At 40.5% G+C, this 21,768-nt stretch overlaps 1 protein-coding gene and 1 long non-coding RNA gene across 2 annotated transcripts in view; both read left to right on the forward strand.

Annotated features, from left to right (window-relative positions):
* The window catches only part of LOC121647282 (neural Wiskott-Aldrich syndrome protein-like), a 66,929-nt gene that overhangs the window by 25,348 nt on the left and 19,813 nt on the right, over positions 1-21,768 (forward strand). The window contains exons 3-4 of the mRNA XM_041996578.1: positions 8,488-8,574; positions 8,756-8,852. Of these exons, the coding sequence (XP_041852512.1) occupies positions 8,488-8,574; positions 8,756-8,852 (184 nt within the window). The remainder of the gene's footprint in view (positions 1-8,487; positions 8,575-8,755; positions 8,853-21,768) is intronic.
* On the forward strand, positions 10,130-11,189 carry LOC121647283. Its single transcript, XR_006011823.1, has 2 exons — positions 10,130-10,570; positions 10,677-11,189. It is a non-coding gene; the product is annotated as an uncharacterized LOC121647283 (long non-coding RNA).

Genomic DNA, 21,768 nt, shown 5'->3' on the forward strand with positions numbered 1-21,768 from the left:
ACAGACTGGCAAAGGAACCCTCCTCACTGACTGTGGATAGGTAGAAACTTAAGGAAACGCACTGCAATGCAACCAGCTGGTGACACGTACTGCATTATGAATGTGAGCTGGTCTGTGTGTGTAATATCAGGAGTCAGTTAACACTATTACAAAGTACTTTGCCATTTTTATCTGGCTGATTATCCCCGTGATGTTCCCCCATCAGTTCTAAACACTAGCTGATGAGAGGTAAGAGGGCATTCCCGTGCCAGCATTGCCGTATTTTTTTATGTGCGCTTTCAAGAATGGATCAAACTCACTAATAACTTTCAAAATACCCGTAAAGTCTCCATTGTCAGGTTGCCCAAAAACTTCGCTATGTCCCCTGAAACAAACCAACACATCTGACTGAAATTAATGGGTCATTGTGAAGAAGTTGACAAGAAGCTGTTGGATCCATTTGATTTTATTCAGGTGTGTTAGATCAGGGAAACTATGAAAACCTGCAGGATACCAGCCCTCGAGGACCGGAGTTTGACACCCCTGCTTTAAAGATTCTTACCCTTAGCACTTCAAAAAATGAAATGTTAAAATGCTGAATCATCTTTGCAGGTTTTCTTTCCGAGAAGATTTTTATCTATTTTCCAGGATGATTTTTTTTTTTTTTTTTTTTTTTTTTGCATTAGAAGTTGCAGGTTCCACCAGCTAAGAGTGAAGCCACAATTAATCGGCGTTGCAGCAGCGCGGCGTTGCGGCGTCGTAGCGGCGTCGTAGCGTCGCAGTGTTGCGGTTCACTCACTGCTCATAGATCAATCTGACACACAGCGATGAGGGGAGATATTTCAGCTTCACAAACAGCAACGATGCACAGTATATCTTTTTTTCCTATTTTTTTTAATAAAATGGTACTAACTGGCAGTTTTACTGGGTTTCCCTGTCTGAGCCCATGTTTAATATTTGTTTTTAATATATTTTTTGAAGGGCAGTTTTGTTTACAGAACAGAAACTTTGTTTTCTATCATACTTATTGTTTTTGGTTGTGTCTGGTTTTCGTTCATTGTTTATGAGACTGAGAGTCCGTTCAATTTGTTTTGTTTTGTTATTTAAAATTTCTTCCACTTCCAGTGTATGAATGTTTATTGATCTTTAAAAGGGTGTACTTGCAATTTTATGGCATTGTCATATTAGTTGAAAATGGTCTCAAAATGACAATATTAAAGCTTTGCCCAAAATTATCACTTATCTCGATAATTTCTGAGAAAATTTAACGCACAGCAAAATTTGTTATCGTGACAGGCCTAAAAACAAATGATTAGATTACGAGGGTGATCTGGATCACCGCTAGATCCAGGGATTTTTGAATATTATTCTTTATTATGGGAAGTTAGGGGTAATTTTGCCAATGGAGCTTCTAACTAAAAAATAATGTTATCCAAAGAGCTCCAGGAAATCAAAACAAGCCTTTGTTTTACACAGAAGGAGGTGGAAGATATAAAGACATTTAACGCAAAGCATGTTGACAGTGTTAACCCTCGGGGCACCTTTGGGGACCAAATATGTATTTTCTGTTTTATTAGTTCAATATCTTGTTCAGTTTAAAGGCTAATTGTATTAAATTTGGCAAATATATCTTGTTATGTTTAATATTCCATGATCACTATTTTTGTAAGACGTATAGAACAGGAGGTATGTACAAGCTGGGGCGCCGAAAAGGGGAAGAATTCTCGGGGCCCATGACTGACAGGGGGCCCAGAAGGGCCCTCAATGCAATTGTAATACTAACAAAATGATCTAATACTCAATGATAAACTTACAATCACACAAACATTTTAGTTACACTGCAGTGGTATCACTAAGTTTCTTTGTTTTGGAAACATTTATGAACCCCCCCCCCCCCCCCCTATTTATTTCTCTTAAATGGTTCAGTCCACCTGCTCCTTCAGCTGTGAGCAGCAACAGACAGACCGCGAGTGGATGGTCAGACGGCAGGATCCCTCAAAATAGGGAAGTTTAAAAAGAAAAAAGCTGAGACTGGAGAGAGAACAGAGGGGTGGACAGTACGTCACCCAGTTCTTCCAGAGGCGAGGTGGTCGGTTAGCTCGTCTGATGGAAAGTTGTGGAACATCAGCTTGTTGTCTCTTCTAAACTTTGCCCATATAAGCTCAAATTCCTGAAGAAAACTCTGGATTTTACTCATTTCACTGTTGTTTTAATCAAATAATCAAGGCAGGCAAACGATGAGCAAGCTGCTAAAACATCATGCATGTCCGAACAGACACGAGAGCAGCCGAAGCAGATGCTGCCAGTCCCCCCCACCACCACCACACCTGAACATGTCCCCCCTCCCCGCCACACCTGAACATTTATATTTTCTAGATATCAGAAGATTAACTAGCAGCAACCATATAGCATCATATATGTTTCCCCACTAATCTAAAGCTTCACCTGTGAGTCTACAGATGTGGAGATAAATTAGACTTCATGTGTTGCTACATGAGGAGACGATGACGTGGAGGATTGGTAGTCAGATCAGTTTCCCTTCACATTGTTGGTGAAATGACTGAAAACACCTTTAAGTAAAACAAATAGTGGGAGGTCTCCAGAAATAATTGTGATGCTATACATGACATTACATGATTGGAGATACTATTTAACAGCTGGATAGAATAGAAAGCTGGACTTCAGGACTTGATAAGTGATTTTCCAGGGAGAAAACTCCACGTTGGGCTCTTGGTGAAAAATGCTGAGCAAAGACCGTGATGGTGAATGAGATTGCATGAGCATGACTCAGCAATAATGTACCTTTACCTCTCCTTGATATCTTATTACACAAAGTTCTGCCTTTTAAAATGTGATTATTTAACTTTAAAGATGCTTCCAGCTGTTGTTTGGCTGTAAATCTCCACAGAGGTTTGCTTGTGACCGGATTACATTTAGTTCATATAATACAATAAACCATGTGAGGTCCTGCTATGTTTTGTTTCTGAGCTTAATTTATTTTACCATTTACTTCTGATTTAATGATGATAATGCTCACAATACAATAACTCATAAAAATTGAGTGGTCATTTTGTTTTTGATGGTGTTTTAGCTGAGATTTGATTTATTTCTCCACAGATTATAAATGCATTTCATTTTCATGAACAAGGTTATTTTGTATTAAAGTTTTGTATTTGTAATTTGTTTTGTAATTATCATGAGATAATTAAGTATTTAAAAAAAGATAGATGGGTTTTTAAATATAAAGTATCTGTCTTGCAGCAAATATTTGAATCTAAATTAACTTCATTGTATTTTTAGTGTTTCCCCTGCCAACTAGCCTGTCATGTTTTTCTTTTAATTTATTTTAATTTAATTTCTTTTAATGCCATTTTGATGGTCAAAATAGCATTAAAATTGCCAATTGGATGTATTATACTATAAAAATTTTCAGTTGCTTTTCATGGGGCCCAAAATCTCTAGCAGCACCCCTGTGTACAAGACAGACACTCTTTGTGTTCGGGACAGTTTTTCTTCCCACTGACTCCTATTATAACCACGTATTTGGATATACCGTTATCCTGACATGATAATAAATATTTTTTTAAATACCTGATAGAGCTAATACAGGAACAACAGGTTTTAGGTTGAGTGACCGTCCAAAACCACTGCTGTAGTGTTCATTAAAATATGATATAAAACTACAGTATTATAAAGCATTTTGCTATTTAGGATAAAAACCAGTATTGCAGATCCAAACATAATACTTTCCCTCAAGGGAAAATTAAACTATTTTTCGTCTAATTCATGCACTTAAGAACAAGTCACAGTCAAGACAGATTTAATTCTGTTGCTGCATTCACGCCAGATCTGTTGCCTCTACCACAAGAATATCACTCCATAAATATTAAGTCACTTTTGACTCCCAGATCCACCTACTCAATGTGGTCTTTAATAATTAAAATTTACTACAGCCGTGTGGTTTTTTTTTTTTAACAATAATTACTTTTATAAAGAAATCGAGGTTATTTCCTGGTTAATAACATCTAACAGTCTCACCTGGAGTATTTATCGGATTCAGGACTCACTCCATAGGTGAACCGCATCTTAAAATGATGCCAACGCGGCTGGAAATTAGCTTTACAAACTGTATAAGGTACAGTAGGCTATGTAATGAAGTTTTGTTCTACATTGTACCACTTTCCCCTTTAGCCACGGTACCATAAGGATGTGCATCTTGAGCTGCTCATGGGACCAGACTGCAGGCTGCTGTCCAAGTTTAGGAGTAATTTATGTATAAAGCTGCTTTTATATTATTTGTAGCTCACAATGTGATAATTTATGAACAAGTAAAACCTTTAAAAATCAGGCTTCATTCATCCAGGCCAAGTACCTCCTCAACCCTTCTCCAGTCATGGCCAGTTGTCAAAATGAAAACTGACAAGACAACAAACAGACAGAACTACCGAACAGGTTTGCTCCACTGCTGCAGGATTCTGGATCTAATGACTGAGATGAAATCTCCCTACACAACAGGGCCAAAAGAACAAACCAAACCACAACTCAGAAAGTAAAAGGCAACAAGGAAAGAAACCACTCTGATTGTTGGTGACTTTGGTGTGAAAGACGTGAAAAACATGTGTGGAAAACATACAAAAGTTCTGTACTTTACCACGAATATGATATCAGATGCGAGAGACTGTGGTGGCGCACCCAACTGTGGAAAACCTCATCCTGCATGTGGGGTCGAATGAGGATGTGAAACAACAATCTGAGGAGCTGCAACAAGACTTTACTGAACTGCTGGATACGATCGGCTGTCCAGGTGCCCGGATATTCAGTGTGGCCCTCTCTCTCCGATCAGAGGAGTGGGGAGATTCAGCAGGCGGTTTAGTCTGAATGCATGGCTGTCGGCTGCATGTACCACACATTCAGTTAATTTCATAGACAACTTCAGCTTCTTCTGGGACCGCAGGCACTTTTTTAAGATGGATGGATTCTGCCTCAACACACAGGAGTGAAGCTGTTCGCCTCTAGCTTGTTTTATTCTCAAAACAGGCACTCCATTCCCTCCGACAAGGACAACAGACAAGAGAGACCAAAACAACGAGATAGGACGGAGCCTAAAGGAAACCTTAAGAAAAAAACCACCTCAGCCCCCTCCCGAAGAAACCCCCAAAGCTTCCAGTAAGGTCCCTTCCCCTTTGTCTCATCATACTCCATCCAGGTCATCCTCTCCACCCCTCCTGGACTTCACCTCCCAGATGAAGGAGCTGGTCACCAACCAAAGTGGCCCCCATCTTTTCACCCCAAAACATCCCACTTCATCCTCCCCCACCAGTTCACCAGCGAGCTCTGATCTAGTCGTCACAGCCCTAGCGCCCACCTCCCCTCCCTCCACGACAGAACCCTCGCCCACCTCCCGTCCCTCCACGACAGACCAAACTCATCATCCGTCTTCACAGCCTGATAACAGCCCAGCATCGGATCTGTGCTGGTCCAGGCTGCAGCTCTGTGGGGACTCATGGCTCTCAAGGATACGTCATGTCCCGAAATGCAAGTAGCTTCCTTTACCCCTGTTTTAATAGTCAAGAAAAAAAGACTGAAAAGCCAGATTCACCCAGTACATTGAATAAATTTATAAAATTTTGTGTTCATTCCTCATCAGCCTGTCATTGATCCCACCGAAGTGGAAGTGATCGCTGCCAAAAAGAGAGCTCCATGGAAAAATGCCACGCTGGTAAGAGCTGGAAAACCAGAATGTGGAAACGCTGAACGCAGGTGGTGGAAAACAAATCTGCAGGTTCACTATGAGATCTTTAAAGAGAGGCTGATGATTTCTAATCTGGAGCTGAGAAAAACAGACCATCTTTCTTTCTGACATCATTGCTAAGAACAGCAGTAAAACTCAAGCCTTGTTCGTTACTGTTAACAGGCTAACTGATCCTCCTGGGTCAGTAACCCAGAACTTCTATCCAACCGGGCCTGGAATGAGTTTGCTTCTTTCTTTACTGACAAAATTCAGAAAACCAGCCAGTCAGTGCTTCCATGACAGTTGCAGGACACGCTAGTGTGTTCACTCAGAGACATGAACACCATGACACACTTTTCTCTAATCGTGGCAGCCAGTGTGCGCAAACGGCCTTTCCAGCCTCCACTGAAACATTCATACACATTCATACATCAGTGGTGCCAACACTGGAGGCAAGGAGGGTGAAGTCTTTCCCAAGGACACAACAGATGACTGGGGGAGTGGTATTCAGACTGCAAACCTTCCAGTCAATAGAAACCCGCTCTACCACATAGCATTAAAAACAAATTGATATAATTATAGATATTACGTCATTTTGTTAATCATTTTTTCTTCTCCAGTGAGAGATGAAGAGGAGCTCAGTGTTTCTTAGAGTGCATTCTGGGTAAACACAACCAAAACATACACACATGTGGGATGATAGCCGGCTCTGGACTGGAGAAATGGCTGACGGTTGAGCGTGGAAAACTCACTAAAAGTTCTGATTAAAAATATGTCGTTTGACGCAGCTCCATCTTTTCCTGCAATGTGGTGGAAATAGAAGTTGTCCTGCATACCAATAAACTAGTTTATTTTTTCATTGGGTGTTTCATCTCCTCCTTCAGTGATATTTGATGCAGCATGTCTGTGAGTGGAATACGTTATTCAGAAGGTTTGATTCATTTAAATAGTACAACAACTCTGTCTGGAAGAATATCTCACTGAACTGCACCCAAACTGAAAAGAGTCTCCAGTCGTACTGAGTCTATTTGACTCTTCTGGTGGTAATTCAACCTTGGGATGCACAGACTACTTTGTTCGTTTTGATTTCCTGTTGTTGCCCAGAAACCTCAAATTCTAATCCTCACTGTTTACTTGGCAATCTATTTGCAGTCCAGGGACCAGGTTGTGTGCAATATTTACCAAAGCTCAAGTGCTGGAGCAAACCGGCTGCTAATCTTTGAAAGAGTACACACCCATTTTATAGACAAACAACACATTGTTTCTCATCAGATCACGCACACAACAACCCGAGAAAAGGATAAAAACTAGGGATGGGCATTTTAGGGGATTTTTGAAGTCGACTAGTCAGGCCTTTCAAATTCGATTCATAGATTAGTTGTGACGTCATCTTGACTTCAGTAATGGAATGGAAAAAATGCTTTTTCTAAATGTAAATTGTAAAATGTGTTTGAGATGTTATTTGTATATTGTGTGTTCCATAAACAGCAGTTTTTTACATTCTTATATTCTTAACATTATGTTGGCTCTAGTGTCCTTTATTGTTCAGCAGATAGATGAGAAAGTGGGTCAGGAAGATGTCGGGATCAAGCCTGGGTTGGCTGCTTTATAGGCTAGCAGCTGCTATGTTACGTGAGCTACATACGGTTCCCACCGTCGCCATCTTGGCAGCGTCACGTGTGTTGTCATTCCTGGAAAATCCAAAAATGGGCAAAGAGGTGGAGCTGAGAGGGGGACTGTGAAGGTGGGGGTGGATGATTGACACCCATCAAACTGTGAGCTGCCTGTAGCTAAGAGCTAACTGAGCTAACCCAGAGCTAACGGTAGCTAACCAGCTAAAGGAGGTAGGAGGGCTAAAGCTAAGGCTCCCTGTTAGCATACTAAAAACCGCGGTTGTGCTGCACTCTCCTTTCTTGCCACTGATATTTAATACAAGTCAATCAAAAGGACATTACCCTAATTATGCAGAATTTCAAGATTAAATAACATTCAAACAGTTGAGTTAGAAAAAAATTTATCCTCCTCACAGTCACAGTCATGAAGGTAAACTTGACCTTTCGTTTATTCATTTTCTGAACCGCTTAGTCCATTACGGGTCGCGGGTAAACTGGAGCCTATCCCAGCATTAACAGGTGAGAGGCAGGTACACCTGGACAGGTCACCAGTCCATCGCAGGGCCAACACACGGGGGACAAACAACCATTCACACTCACTCCTAGGGAGAATTTAGAGTCATCAATTAGCCTAACATGCATGATGGTGGGAAGAAGCCGGAGTACCCGGAGAGAACCCACGCATACACGGGGAGAACATGCAAACTCCACACAGAAAGGCCACCACCCTCAAGGTTCGAACCTCTTCCCAGACGAGATTCGAACCAGCAACCTTCTTGCTGTGAGGCTGCGATACTACCCACCACACCACCGTGCAGCCTTAACTTGACCTATTAATCCTAAAATGTTTTTTTTTTCTTTTTATATTAGCAGGATTTAAACATGTTTATTTCTGCTGTGAAGTTGGTCTTTTTAACATGGGAGTCTATGGGGATTGACTCTGTTTTGGAGCCCCTAGTGGACGAGGGGGGAACTGCAATTTGTTGCACTTCTGCTTAGGCTTCACATTTTAGCCATCGACTTTGTGTGCCTTTTCAACTTATTGATTGGTCAACTAGTCGTGCACATCCATAGTAAAAACTGTTTAGCAAGAATTCAAAGTGCAGGTGGTTGGTTACTTCTGAACTTTCCTCTGAATTTTTCACATTTGTCTTATTTTTTCAGGAAGGGAAAACTATGTTTGAACAAGAACTCTACCACAACTTCTCTATCAGCAACTCCAGACCCTACTTCATATCATTCGCAGGGGATGTAAGTGTCCAGCTCTTCGTGATTACTCTAAAACCCAAATATCCACATCAGCTTATCTCACAGAAGACGGATTGTCATCCATTATATGTTCAGAGTTGTTCTACTTGCTCTGCAGTCTCCCTCTTGTTTTAGATTAAATGCCTTTATAACTGCAGTCTGATGTGCTTCGTCTTCTCCTCAGAGCTGTCAGATTGGCCTGAACTTTGCAAGTGAAGAAGAAGCCAAACGATTCAGAGCAGCAATCAATGACCTGATCAACAGACGGCAGCGGAAAACAGGTGAGGCTCGATATTTAAAATTTTACTCCTTTACTCCTCCGGCTGGAAACCTCTCTTCCACTAATAACCTAAACTCAAACCCGGTCCTAAATAGGGTTAGGCATCGTTTGAACGATTCCAATTCTGGCTCCGTGTTTTGCTCCAAGCTAACAGAGAAAAATAAAAAAATTAAAAATAATAATAACAATAAAAAAGGGGTCGATATTCTAAACCACACCAACCCGGTCACTCTGGATCACAGCGAAGAAGATCTCACCAGCCCGACAGATCTCATTGGAGAAAGCTTCCAGCGGATCGTGATGGGGAAGTCCAAAGCTGCGACGACGAGCTCCAAAACCGGCTCCTAAAGGGTTCGTCAGGTGGATTCCCCTGAAGCGACCAGCTCAGTTTCTCCAACCGGCAGCGATACGACGGATATCTTAATCTCCATCGACGGGAAGCTATCCAGTCTCAATGCTTGGCTCTCCCTGCTGGAAGTTCTTCGTCATGAGTTTCAATCTTTCAAAGAAAGTTTGGAATAATGCCAAAAGCAGGTGGAAGCTGTTGCTACGGAGAACAAGGTCCTCAGAGACTCGGTGGAAAGCCTTACCGAAGGAGTAAGCAGACTATCAGAGGAAAATAAAAAATGAAAGGATTAGTCATAGACCTTCAGGCTCGTAGCCTGAGAGATAACTTAGTTATTTCAGGGATCAATGAGCAGGTGGAGGAAGATACAGAGGCAGCTGTTAAAGCATTTATCAGAACCAGCTTGAAACTTTAGAAAAGTAACATTCATAGAAATCAACGTAATCACAGATCCAGAAGGGAGATTCATCATAGTAAAATTATCTATTCAAAATATGAAGTTATGCTTAGCTAAATTATATGGCCCAAATGTTGACGATCCCTCCTTCTTTTACTCTTTCTTCACATCGCTTTCTAAACACACAGATAGCACACTGATCACAGGAGGGGATTTTAACATGGTTCTGGGCTCAGCTGATAGATTTAATAACACTGTAAACCATCGAAACTGGCAATCTACAAACACTGTTAAACAATATATGGAGGATTTTGGACTTTGTGATATATGGCGGTCTTATCACCCTAATATCAGAGAGTACACCTTCTTTTCCTCAGTTCACCATTCATACTCTAGGCTAGATTATTTTCTGGTTAGCAGCTCTTTGGTGAGATTTCAGAGACCCAGATTCAGCCCATCACTATCAGTGACCATGCACCAGTTTCCTTCACTTTGAGGAACACCATCGGCTAAAAGCTGGAGATTTAATACAGCGTTGCTTACGCTTTAACACCGACCATGTCGGCGCCGACAGATTTTTACATGCGTTGTTCTAACTACCGTAATTCCTAGACCATTTGTGCCAGAAAAATCATTCAAACAGTTCCTGAAAGTAGAGAGAATGGCCTTTGCACTCATATAAGGCTTATTACGGTAGGCCGCTGCGATTGCGAGATTCGACAGGTCAAACACAGGCGAGACTTTACTTTGCTGAGTCACACAGCGGAAAAGAGCAGAAAGAGGACAAAAGAGGACAAAACGAGTGGACTTTTTGGAAAACTTTGTCAGCAATACGATCCTATTTGTAAGAGCAAATGTCAAGAAAATCATCTAGAGTTATAAAGTTATAAAAAGAGTCATAAAAAAGTTATAACAACCCCAAAAGGTTGATTGACGGCGATCGTGACCACAATGGCACATTTTCATCCGAAGCAGAGTAAGTACTAAGTTGTGTACAAGCAATATGTCTTAGTAAACCTACAGTGGATGTTCATATGGCTAAAAGTGAAATTTTATGTCTTTATTACTTTTATTACTTTTAGCATTCCTTCTGGTGATGGGCCACCCAAACAGTCAGTACCAGAGAGCAGTCCCTGGCAGTGTGAGGAGTGCAATGTGGGCCTGTGTCTGCAGCTACAGAGAGTACCACAAAGGCCAAAAAACGCCTGGACTTTCTTGAAGAAAATGGATTATAAAACAAAAACTGAAAGTCCAAGGCTCCCAAACTTTCTGGGGCAGATGTATAATAGTTGAACTTTCACATTTGACATGTGTAACCTTTTGTCTAGTGGCATTCAGAGTTTCTCATTTCATGAAAACCTTGAAAATCTAGTTTCGTTTTTGTTTTTTCCCTTATTTGAACTCTTATAACACACTGACAATATGCAGTAATGTTAAACAACTGCCAGATATTGAAAGCTGAGATAATCCTGGAAAAAGGTGTAAAAGCATTTATTTATAGCACATTTTCTGACACATTTACAGCCAAAACAACAAAATATATCCAGGCGGCCTGTTTGAGGCTTAGGTGTTAAAGGGTTAAAGATCCCGACTTTATCAGCTACTTCACAAAAGAATGGGCTATATACTTAGAAAACAATGACAAACCAGGAGGCTCAGCATGTGTTCTGTGGGAAGCAGGGAAGGCGGTAATGCGAGGCAAAATTATCTCTTTTACATCACATAAAAAAGAAAGAAAACTCTTAGAATTAGAACTAAGAAATAAATCATTGGAGGACGCATACAGAGCTTCACCAGATGAACCAATGATGACCCAAATAAGGAAGCTAGACTCGAATTAAATGAAATAATTAGCAAGAGAACAGAATTTCTGGTGCAAAGATTACGCTTAGTGACATTTGAACATAGTAATAAATCTGGAAGATTCTTAGCTAATCAGTTAAAAATAAAGAAAAATCCACCATATCAGCTGTTAAAGATCCAGTAGGTAATATTACGCATGAGCCAGATGCAATAAACAACACCTTTAGAGATTTCTATAAAACTTTGTGTACATCACACTTAGATCCATCAGACAATGATATCCATCATTTTCTTAACAATATAGATCTACAGGTTTACGGCCTTAGACTCCCCCCTCACAGTGGAGGAGCTACATGAAGCCCTTAAACATATGCCCTGTAAAAAAGACCCAGGTCCGGATGGCTTCCCAGCAGAGTTCTATAAACAATTCTGGTCAACACTGGCCCCTACATTTTTCAAAATGGTGACACAAATAAAAGAAAATGGTTACTTACCCCAAACATAAACTATGACACCATTACTGTACTATTAAAACCAGGTAAAGACCCTACAATACCATCTAGCTACAGACCCATATCACTGATAAATGCTGACCTTAAAATAATCTGCAAAGCATTAGCTGGAAGGTTAGAGAAAGTAACTCCTCTCATTATACACCCTGATCAAACAGACTTTATAAAGGGCAGATATTCCTCTGTTAACATGCGAAGACTAATTAATATAATAGATTATTCTATCATCAATAACCTGGAAACAATAATAGTTTCTTTAGATGCAGAGAAAGCTTTTGATCGTGTTAACTGGAAATATTTACTAGCTACTTTAAACAAATTCGGCTTTGGACCATCTTTCATTAACTGGATTAAAATCTTATACAGTTCTAATGCGAGTGTTAGAACAAATGACCAGACCTCTCCAAGTTTTAATCTACAAAGGGGTACCAGACAAGGTTGTCCACTATCTCCCTCACTTTTTGCTATATTTATTGAACCGCTAGCTGCTGCAATTAGACAAATAAAGCTATTAAAGCATTCAGTCCAAAAATGTAATTCACAAAATAAATCTTTATGCTGACGACGTTTTACTATTCCTCCAGAACTCACAAACCTCTCTATCTGAAACAATCTCACTAATTAATAAATTCTCATCACTCTCGGACTACTCCGTTAACTGGTCTAAGAGTACAGTTCTACCCATCAACTGTAGCTTTCAGAATCTACCCAACATCACCTTACAATCAGGTAACATTAGATACCTGGGTCTAAATATTCCCTCCAGGTTCTCAGAACTAACAAAACTTAATCACATTCACCTTCTTAAGACTATAGAAGATGATGTTGCTCGCTGGAAATCTCAACCCATTTCACTCATGGGAGAGTTGCCACTATAAAAAGTGATGGTTCTACCCAAAATTAACTATTTGTTTTTTATTCCCATAAACCTCCCCAGATCAGTTTAAAAAATTTACAGAAGCCGAAAGATAGGGGAGGATTAGACCTGCCTAACTTTCAACATAGCTAATAGGTTGCAATATGTCCTAAAATGGCTCAAACCTAGTCCACTAGATGACCTGTGGATAGACATAGAACAAACATTTTGTGACAATTTGGAAATTTCTAATCTTCATTTTTTTTCAGCTCAAGTATAAAAAAAGCTAAAGTGCTTCAAAAGTGTCAACATCAGCACTTCTCTGACAGCCTGGTGGGAATTTCTCAAAAAAACCAACTCCTCAATAATACCATGTAAACTCACACCCATCTGGAACAATTCCGATATCCTACTAAACAAAAATATACTAAATTTTAAAAACGGATTAACAAAAGAATTAAATACTTTCAACATATTATCCATAACAGAAATATTTTATCTTTTAATACACTCTCATCACAATATGGGATTAACAGCAACAGATTCTTAGAATATCAACAACTCAAAAACATAATACACACAAAATTCCCCCTTCACCGAACAGACCTGGAACTTCCTCCAATGGTAGCAGATTTTATGGACCTCTGTACCCCAAAATTACTTTAAAAAATATACAGATTAATGCTAAAACTAGATGATGCAAATTCCCTACCTACTTCGAAATGGGAGAAAGATTTATCCATCAATCCTATTCAACCATTTTGTCTACAAATATGTTTTAATGCCCTTAATATGACAGACAGCCCAAATTTACAACTCATACAATACAAAGTCCTCCATAGAACGCATTACACAGGACAAAGGATGTTCAAGATGGGTCTTAATCACTCAGATATCTGCACACAGTGCACAGGTAACACAGCAGATGATTACTTACATGCTGTATGGCCCTGTTCACCTGTCCAAAAGTTCTGGAACAAGGTTTGTGAGGATTTATCAACATGGGTTAGATGTAACATTCCTGCATATTCTAAACTTTGTTTACTAGGTGACCTAAGTGACATCAATATAGGCACTAGCAAAGCTACATGGTCCTCACGGCCTTATGTATCGCAAAGAAAACTATTCTAGTGAACTGGAAGTCTAAAAACAATCTAAACATTAACCAGTACAGAAATCTCCTGTTGGATCACATCAGTCTAGACCAGGGGTCTCCAACTCCGGTCCTCATGAGCTACTGTCCTGCAGGTTTTAGATGTCTCCTACTACAACACACCTCTGCACGAGCCTGTTAATGACCCGGTAATTTGAGTGAGGTGTGTTGCATCAGGGTAGAATCCAAAACCTGCAGGACAGTAGCTCACAAGGACTGGAGTTGGAGATCCCTGGTCTAGAGACTGCATCGGAATCCATTAAACATCAATCAGTTAACTCTCAATCTCCCTGGTCCCCGCTGATTAGTCACATCACAAAGTGGGAAGGGGTGCTGAGGTCTAGTCGTTCCGTGGGGATCGGGGATGCATTTTCAACACCAAGGCCAGGCTTTTTACCACTTGGGACAGACAATAAAATTTTATCTACATCTATCTATCCATCCATCCATCCATCCATCCATCCATCCATCCATCCATCCATCCATCCATCCATCCATCCATCCCTCCCTCCCTCCATCCATCCCTCCATCCCAATTCTCAGCTACACAAACACCTCACTAACAATAACCTTTACGAACAATTCCAGTCTGGCTTCCGTCCTTTTCACAGTACAAATCTGCTCTGTTCAAAATCAACAACGATCTGATGGCAGCTGACTCTGGTGTTCTCACAATCCTCATCCTCTTACACCTCAGCGCAGCATTCGACACCATCTCACACAGCATCCTCCTAAATAGACTGGTGTTTCTCATACTCCTCACTTGGTTTTCCTTGTATCTCTCCAACCGCACACAGTTTATTCAACTCAAGTCCACACTTCAGAGTCGTCTCGGCCGGTGTACCCCAGGGATCAGTCCTGGGCCCCTTCTGTTCATCACTTATCTTCTCCCCCTTGGCTACATTTTCCATAAATATAATATCAACTTCCATTCCTATGCAGACGACACCCAGCTCTACATCTCCTCCAAACCGTACTCCTCTCTTCCACCTTCCTCTCTCTGACTGCCTCCAGGAAATTAAAGCATGGTTCTCCTCCAATTTTCTCAAACTCAGCAGCAGTAAAACTGAGGTTCTACTTGTCGGTACGCCCTCCACTCTAACCAAGTCTCACAGTTTCTCCATCAACATTAACAGTTCTACCATTTTCCCCTCCCCTCAGGTCAAGAGTCTTGGCGTCATTCTCGACAGCACTCTATCTTTTCAAGCCCACATCGGTAGCATTACTCGGTCTGCTTACTTCCACCTTCGTAATATCAACCATCTGACCTCATCACTCACTCCACATGCTGCTGCCATCCTTATCCATAGTCTTGTCACATCCCGCATTGACTACTGTAACTCACTCCTCTTCGGTCTTCCCAATAAATCACTTCAAAAACTGCAGCTTCTCCAGAACTCTGCGACTCGTATCCTGACTCGCACCTCTTCCTTTAAACATATCTCCCCTGTACTTCAACATCTCCACTGGCTCCCAAAAAAGATACCGAATCAACTATAAGTTACTGGTCCTCACTTTCAAAGGTATTCACAATCTGGCCCCTCCTTATCTGTCTGATCTCCTCCATATTGCCACTCCCTCCCTCCCGTGCTCTCAGGTCATCCTCCTCCGTTCACCGTACTGTTCCCCCGGCCCGTCTCTCTACCACGGGGAGCAGAGCCTTCAGTCGCTCCCCGGCTCTGGAACTCACTCCCATCCGAGATTCAGAACATCGATTCTCTGCCATCATTCACATCTGCACTCAAAACCCACCTGTTTAAACTGGCCTACTCCCTATAAATCATGTAACTGACTGTTTTATGTAATTTTTATATCAATGTCTTTAATCTATTTTTAACCCTTATGTAATTTATTGTTTATTTATTTATTTATTTTTCCTTTTGTGTACGGTTACCTTGGGTGTAGAAAGATGCCAAGAAATAATTTTATCATTATTATTATTATTATTATTATTATTTTCATCTATCTGTCTGTCTGTCTGTCTGTCTTATCTAATCCAATCTAACGGTAAATGGACTTTTTTCCAGCCAATTTGACCATTCAAAGCGCTTTACACTACTTATCACATTCACCCACACATTCACACCCCGATAGGCACATCGGGAAGCAACGTGGGGTTAAGCGTCTTGCCCAAGGACACTTCAGCATGTAGTCAGTGGAAGCCTGGAATCGATCCGCCTACCTTCCGGTCGAAAGACGACTGCTCTTCCTCCTGAGCTACAGCCTGTAAGTGTGTGTGAGGATGAGCGATGCCAGCAGACTGCAGAGTGGTGGTGTGTTGTTTGCTGACACAGTGGCAGAGTTGTTGTACAGATGGGGTGACCAACACACAGCGATACAGTGAAGTCTGCCACAGGTTAATCTGGTCAGTAGGGTGCCCATCTGTGCCATATGTAGAGCACATGGCCTTTGTTGTTGTCCACTTTAAGCTCTGTTGTAATGCACATTAGCCCTAATCTGTAATCCCAACAGTCTGCTGCCGGTTCTTGTTTTGTATTAACTTGATTTTATCATTTCTTAATGAGCACTTGGATTGTCTTGGACAAAGTAAATGCATGCAGAAAGTTTATTTGCCGATCAGCAGTAAAAAGTCAAATTGCATTTGTGCGATGCTCCCTGGTGCATATTTAGTAGGGATCCACCTTTTTCACTTCAGATACAGATATCTGAGATTTAGTATCAGCTGATACCAATCTGATACCGATATAGAAGAACCGCTCTGAATTACCTAACAAATGAGTCTCATTGTTTGAAAAAGACGGAAATCTTTCTGTTGTGCAAGACTTGACTTAAAATTTCTTTCCTAAATTTTTAAAAACAAGTAGATACAGAAGTGCTGAAATACTTATGAAACACTTATTTAACAACTGTGCACCAGTAGAGCAATTTTAAATCAACTTTAACAGTGTTGAAACAGCTTTACAAGCTTGGTCAAACATGTTAAAATATAACAAAACTTTTCCTGGTTCAGTCAGTGCAAGTAGGAGTATAACACCCAGTGTAACATAATAAAGTGCTGAAACAGAGGAAAACAAACAAACAAAAAAAAGAATAGCTTGACTACCTTGATTAAACAACATGTTAGAATAAACAAGAACAAAACTTTTTTAAATAGTTCAGTCAGTGCAGTTAGGAATTCAAAATCCAATTATTTAATTATTATATATTGTATTTATTTTGATGTCCATTAGCTGTTAGAGCTATTCTAGCTATTTCTAAGCTATTTCTTCATCCACGCTCAACACCAGTGTTTGAAAACTATTATTTACCTCAGTGATGGTATGTCCTTTCTGACTCTACAAGGTCGCACGCTCACAATTCTCCACGGCCTCGATGTGCAAAGACCCGTGCTTGCACACGCAGGTGAACACACTCCCACCAGCAGACAGGTGGAGCATATGTTGGAAAATACTTGGCGTAAATAACAGATAACCAAGCTTCACCAATTAACCCTCCGTCCCGCGGATAAAACTGACGTAGCGTAGTTTGATCGTAATTTATTTAAACATTTATATTTATAATTATCTTATAATTATATTTTTATGATTTATATTCTCTGAACATATCACAGATGTATTCTGGGCCTAAACCATTCTGGGATTTGTAAACAAGCAGAAGGGTTTTAAAATCTATTCTGTGGCTGACTGGAAACCAGTGTAAAGATTTCAAAACTGGTGTGATGTGTTCAGATCTCTTAGTCCTGGTTAAAACTCTAGCAGCAGCATCTGGATGAGCTGCAGATGTTTAATGCTCTTTTTAGGAAGTCCTGTTAAAGACCATTACAGTAATCCAGTCTACTGGAGATGAATGCATGGATGAGTTTCTCTTGGTCTTTCTGGGAGACTAAACTTTTAATTCTGTTGATGTTTCTGAGCTGGTAAAAAGCTTCTTAGTGAAGCTTTGATGTGGCTGCTGAAAGTCAGGTCTGAGTCTATCAACACTCCAAGGTTCACAATTTGGCCGGTGGTTTTAAGAGTCCGAGTCTCCAGAGGCCTCATTTATAAAACTGCGTAGCAAAGCAAACTACAGGTGGTGTACGTAGGAAAAAATGGAAATGTGGCGCACAAAAACAAAACAAATCAAAAACAAAAGCATGTCTCACACCTGTTTTCATTTATAAATCAGGATGATCTCTAAAGCAGGTGCACTTGAGGGAGCGCCGTGCCATGCCTACATGGTGGCTATAGAAGGTCAGGTGAACATCTATAATAAATATTCATCATATCATTTCCATGATGGCTCGGGAAGGGAAAAGAGTGAAGAAACAGATATTTTGGGAATGTGAGACTGAGATCCTGATGGACCGCGTTGAAATACGTTGAGGTGAGGTGGCCAAGGAGTTGGGGGGGAAATGACGCCTGTCTGGACAGAAATTAGGACAATAAAAAAAGCATTGTCTAAGAATAAATAAATAAAAGGAAATCCACTTATTGTTTGTTTCATAAGCAGTGAATCACTTCTAGACGCTCCAGCGTCCAGTCTGCATCTCAACTAATGACTGGAGCTAGTTTTCGCATTTTCTTTGACTGAATTTAGCTGAATGTTTTTTATAACATGGAAGTTTTGTTTCATAATGACAGAACATATTTTAGTGGTTGAGGTTTGTATTAATATCATCCAGCTTTTTGTTTGTTTTTTCCCCCCAGCGTGCACTCTTAGAAGTATTAATGTCAAATGTTGAATGTGCATCTTTATTCATTGTTGCAAAAAGCTTTTAATATATAACTTGATTATTTGGTAACATGGTAATATTTGATTGTGTACAAACGTCTCACATTTCACATCATTTCCTTGATTTTATTCTGAACCATTAGTGTCGCAGTTTCTCGTACTTCCAGGTTTTTGTGTACGGGAGTGTCAGAGCTGCCGTGGACGTAGGAACATTTTCCCGCCAAGATTGCTTTTTATAAATTTATAAATCCCAGAAGCTGACAGATGGCAATGCAGAAGGAGAACATGCTTCTGAATTTCCTTCTGCTGAAGCAAGTGCTTGCAGGACATCGTCGTTCAGAGAGTCTTACTGACTTCTGAACGCTTCCCTTGGAGAAATGTTCCCTGATTTTAAAGCTCTGGCTGAAGTGGCGCTTGTAATTCCAGTCACCGGTGTGGCAGCACAGAGCAAAACACCATGAAAAGTTGTGTCTGAGGCAAAAGTCCAGAACCTCGCGACAACAGCCTCTGCAGCAATCCCACTTAAGACATTTGATCTCTCACAAATCTGCATGCAGTTTAAGTCCATGCAGACCAGGCAAAGGTGTGAGGCTGTATATTCAGGCCACAGCAGGTGAACTGTCCATATTTTAGGCGCAATCATTTAATCTCACGTCTTATGTAGCTGTTAGGGCCACAGTCAGTGGTTTTTGTCATTGCAAAGAAAAAGTTGCATGTATTCATCTACTTAATGTGTGATGGCAGCGTGTGGGTTTTCTGTTGAGCTTCTTCAGACTCAATATTAATTAAAAATTATATGATACTGAACATGAAATTATCATAGTAAAAAATTAAAGTGACTGGTAAAAATAGATTATTTAGAGGATTTTTATGATCCCATCTGTCAAAATGACAGTAAAGTCTACATTGCTGGGTCTACACAACCCAGCAATGTTACATGAGGGTGCTTAAAACTAGGAAACGACAACCATGCCTGTCCTGGACTTCAGGAGAAGGCTTTAAGGAAACCTTCTTGGTCTGGTCATAGAAATCCAACATTTATGGTGAGACCGGGGATTGGGACTAGAATTAGCAGCAGATTAGTGGTTATGTCAGATTATAAGGAATTTGAGGACTGAAAGAATCAGCAGGACGGAGTGGAGCGTCTGGTCAGCGTGAGATTATAACGACTCAGGATAGATGGATGAAATCACTGCTGGTGAACTTGTAAAAACAAAATATACTGATGATTCATTAGGTACGCAGAATTATTAAAGGCATGTTGATGAAAGTGGATGAGCGTCAGGCCATCAGCCCCTTCTCTGAGGATTTGGGCTTTTCATCTACATGGCACCACTGAAAGTCTCAGGAAGGTTTGGTCAGACAGTCTTTATCATCCACAATTCAGCAGAACTGTCCAGCTAATTTTTTTAATATTTAACTATTCTTTATTGACTTTTTGTTACAAATACACAAACAGTGTGTCAGTTTAAGCATTGCAAACAAGACTAAGTCAACATTTTAAGAAAAAAACTTAACAAACCCAACACAATAACAAACTACATGAGAAGTAAAAAGAGTTAACAGAAAAAAATAAAAATAAGATGCACATTTGTGACAGTCAAATTCATCACATAGCAGCGTTGCATGACATTTCCTTTCCCTAGATTTACATCAACCTCAAGAAAGCGTGATGTGCATAGAAACACTTGCTTTCTCATACAGAACGGGAAATTTTTCATACCCCTCCGTTCTGAAAAATCTTCGTTTGAAGGGGTACACAGACCTACCACTTACCCCTACCGCTCTGTCCTAAAAGAAATTGGGACACCCCTACTCCTTCACACAAACGCCCAAAACTGAGGAGTAGGGCTAAGAGGTAGGGCCAAAGGGTGAAGTAGGATTCAGCCTTACTTTCATCAGAGAACATAACTGTGGACACTCAGCAGCAGTCCAGTCCTTTTTGTCTTTAGTCCAGGTGAGACGCTTCTGTCTCTTGTTCCAGAGTGGCTTGACACCAGGAAAGCGACCTCTGAAACCACGTCTGGATACGTCTGTGCTGGTGGTTCCTGAAGCTCTGACTCCAGCTGCAGTCCACTCTTTGTGAATCTCCCCCACATTTTAAAATGGGTTTGGTTCCACAATCCTCTCCAGGGTGCGGTTATCCCTACTGCTTGTACACTTTTTCTACACATCTTTTCCTTCCCTTCGCCTCTATTAATATGTTGGACTCAGAGCTCTGTGAACATCCAGCCTCTTTAGCAATGACCTTTGTGTCAATGGTCGTCTTTTGGACAACTGTCAGGTCAGCAGTCGTCCCCATGATTGTATAGCCATCAGAACTAAACTGAGACTATTTAAAGGCCTTTGCAGGTGTTTTGAGTTAATTATGTGATTAGAGTGGCACCAGGTGTCTTCAGTATTGAACCTTTCCACAATATTCTAATTTCTGAGATACTTAATTTAGGGTTTTCATTAGTTATCAGTTATAATCATCAATATTAAAATAAATAAACATTTGAAACGTGTCAGTCTGTGAGGAATGAATGTCGACATTATACAAGGTTCACTTTTTTATGGAAATACTGAAATACATCAACTTTTTCATGATATTCTAATTTTATGATGAGCACCTGTATTCACTATAACTTCCATCCATGCACCTTTAGTGCTTCATTATCCAGATTTTTTGCCTATAAATTCTCTAACTTTGCATTCTTAGCTTGACTGTTTAGCTTAACCTCCTGTGCCTGCAGCCTCCGCTACCGGGAGTTAAGGGTTAACATCTCGTTTCCGGGTGTAGCATCAGGTCTGTAGATGGAACTATAAACATGTGTGGTATCCACAGAAAGTCCAGAATCTCAGCTACCAGCTCAGTAAAACCATTTCTATCACCAACAAACACAGTTAAGACAACAAATTAAGACCAGCTACACAAAGTCTAAAAACATATGTAAACACAGATGATGTCTCCCCGTGTCCACCCCACGGCATGAACACGAACAAACGGCTCCTCTACTGAAAGCTCACATCTCACAGATTCCACAGCTGGAAGTTTCATCTCGCTATGACCAAGATTCACCGAACCAGAGGCAGAAGAAGACCTGATTTATGCTGCACGTTTGTAAAAGTAGAAAACATGTCTTACCTTTGCTGTCTTGCCTTAAATCTTATATCCACCAGGATAAAACCGCATTTAGT

The sequence above is a fragment of the Melanotaenia boesemani genome, chromosome 10 (assembly GCF_017639745.1).
Source record: "Melanotaenia boesemani isolate fMelBoe1 chromosome 10, fMelBoe1.pri, whole genome shotgun sequence".
NCBI classification, from domain to species: Eukaryota; Metazoa; Chordata; class Actinopteri; order Atheriniformes; family Melanotaeniidae; genus Melanotaenia; species Melanotaenia boesemani.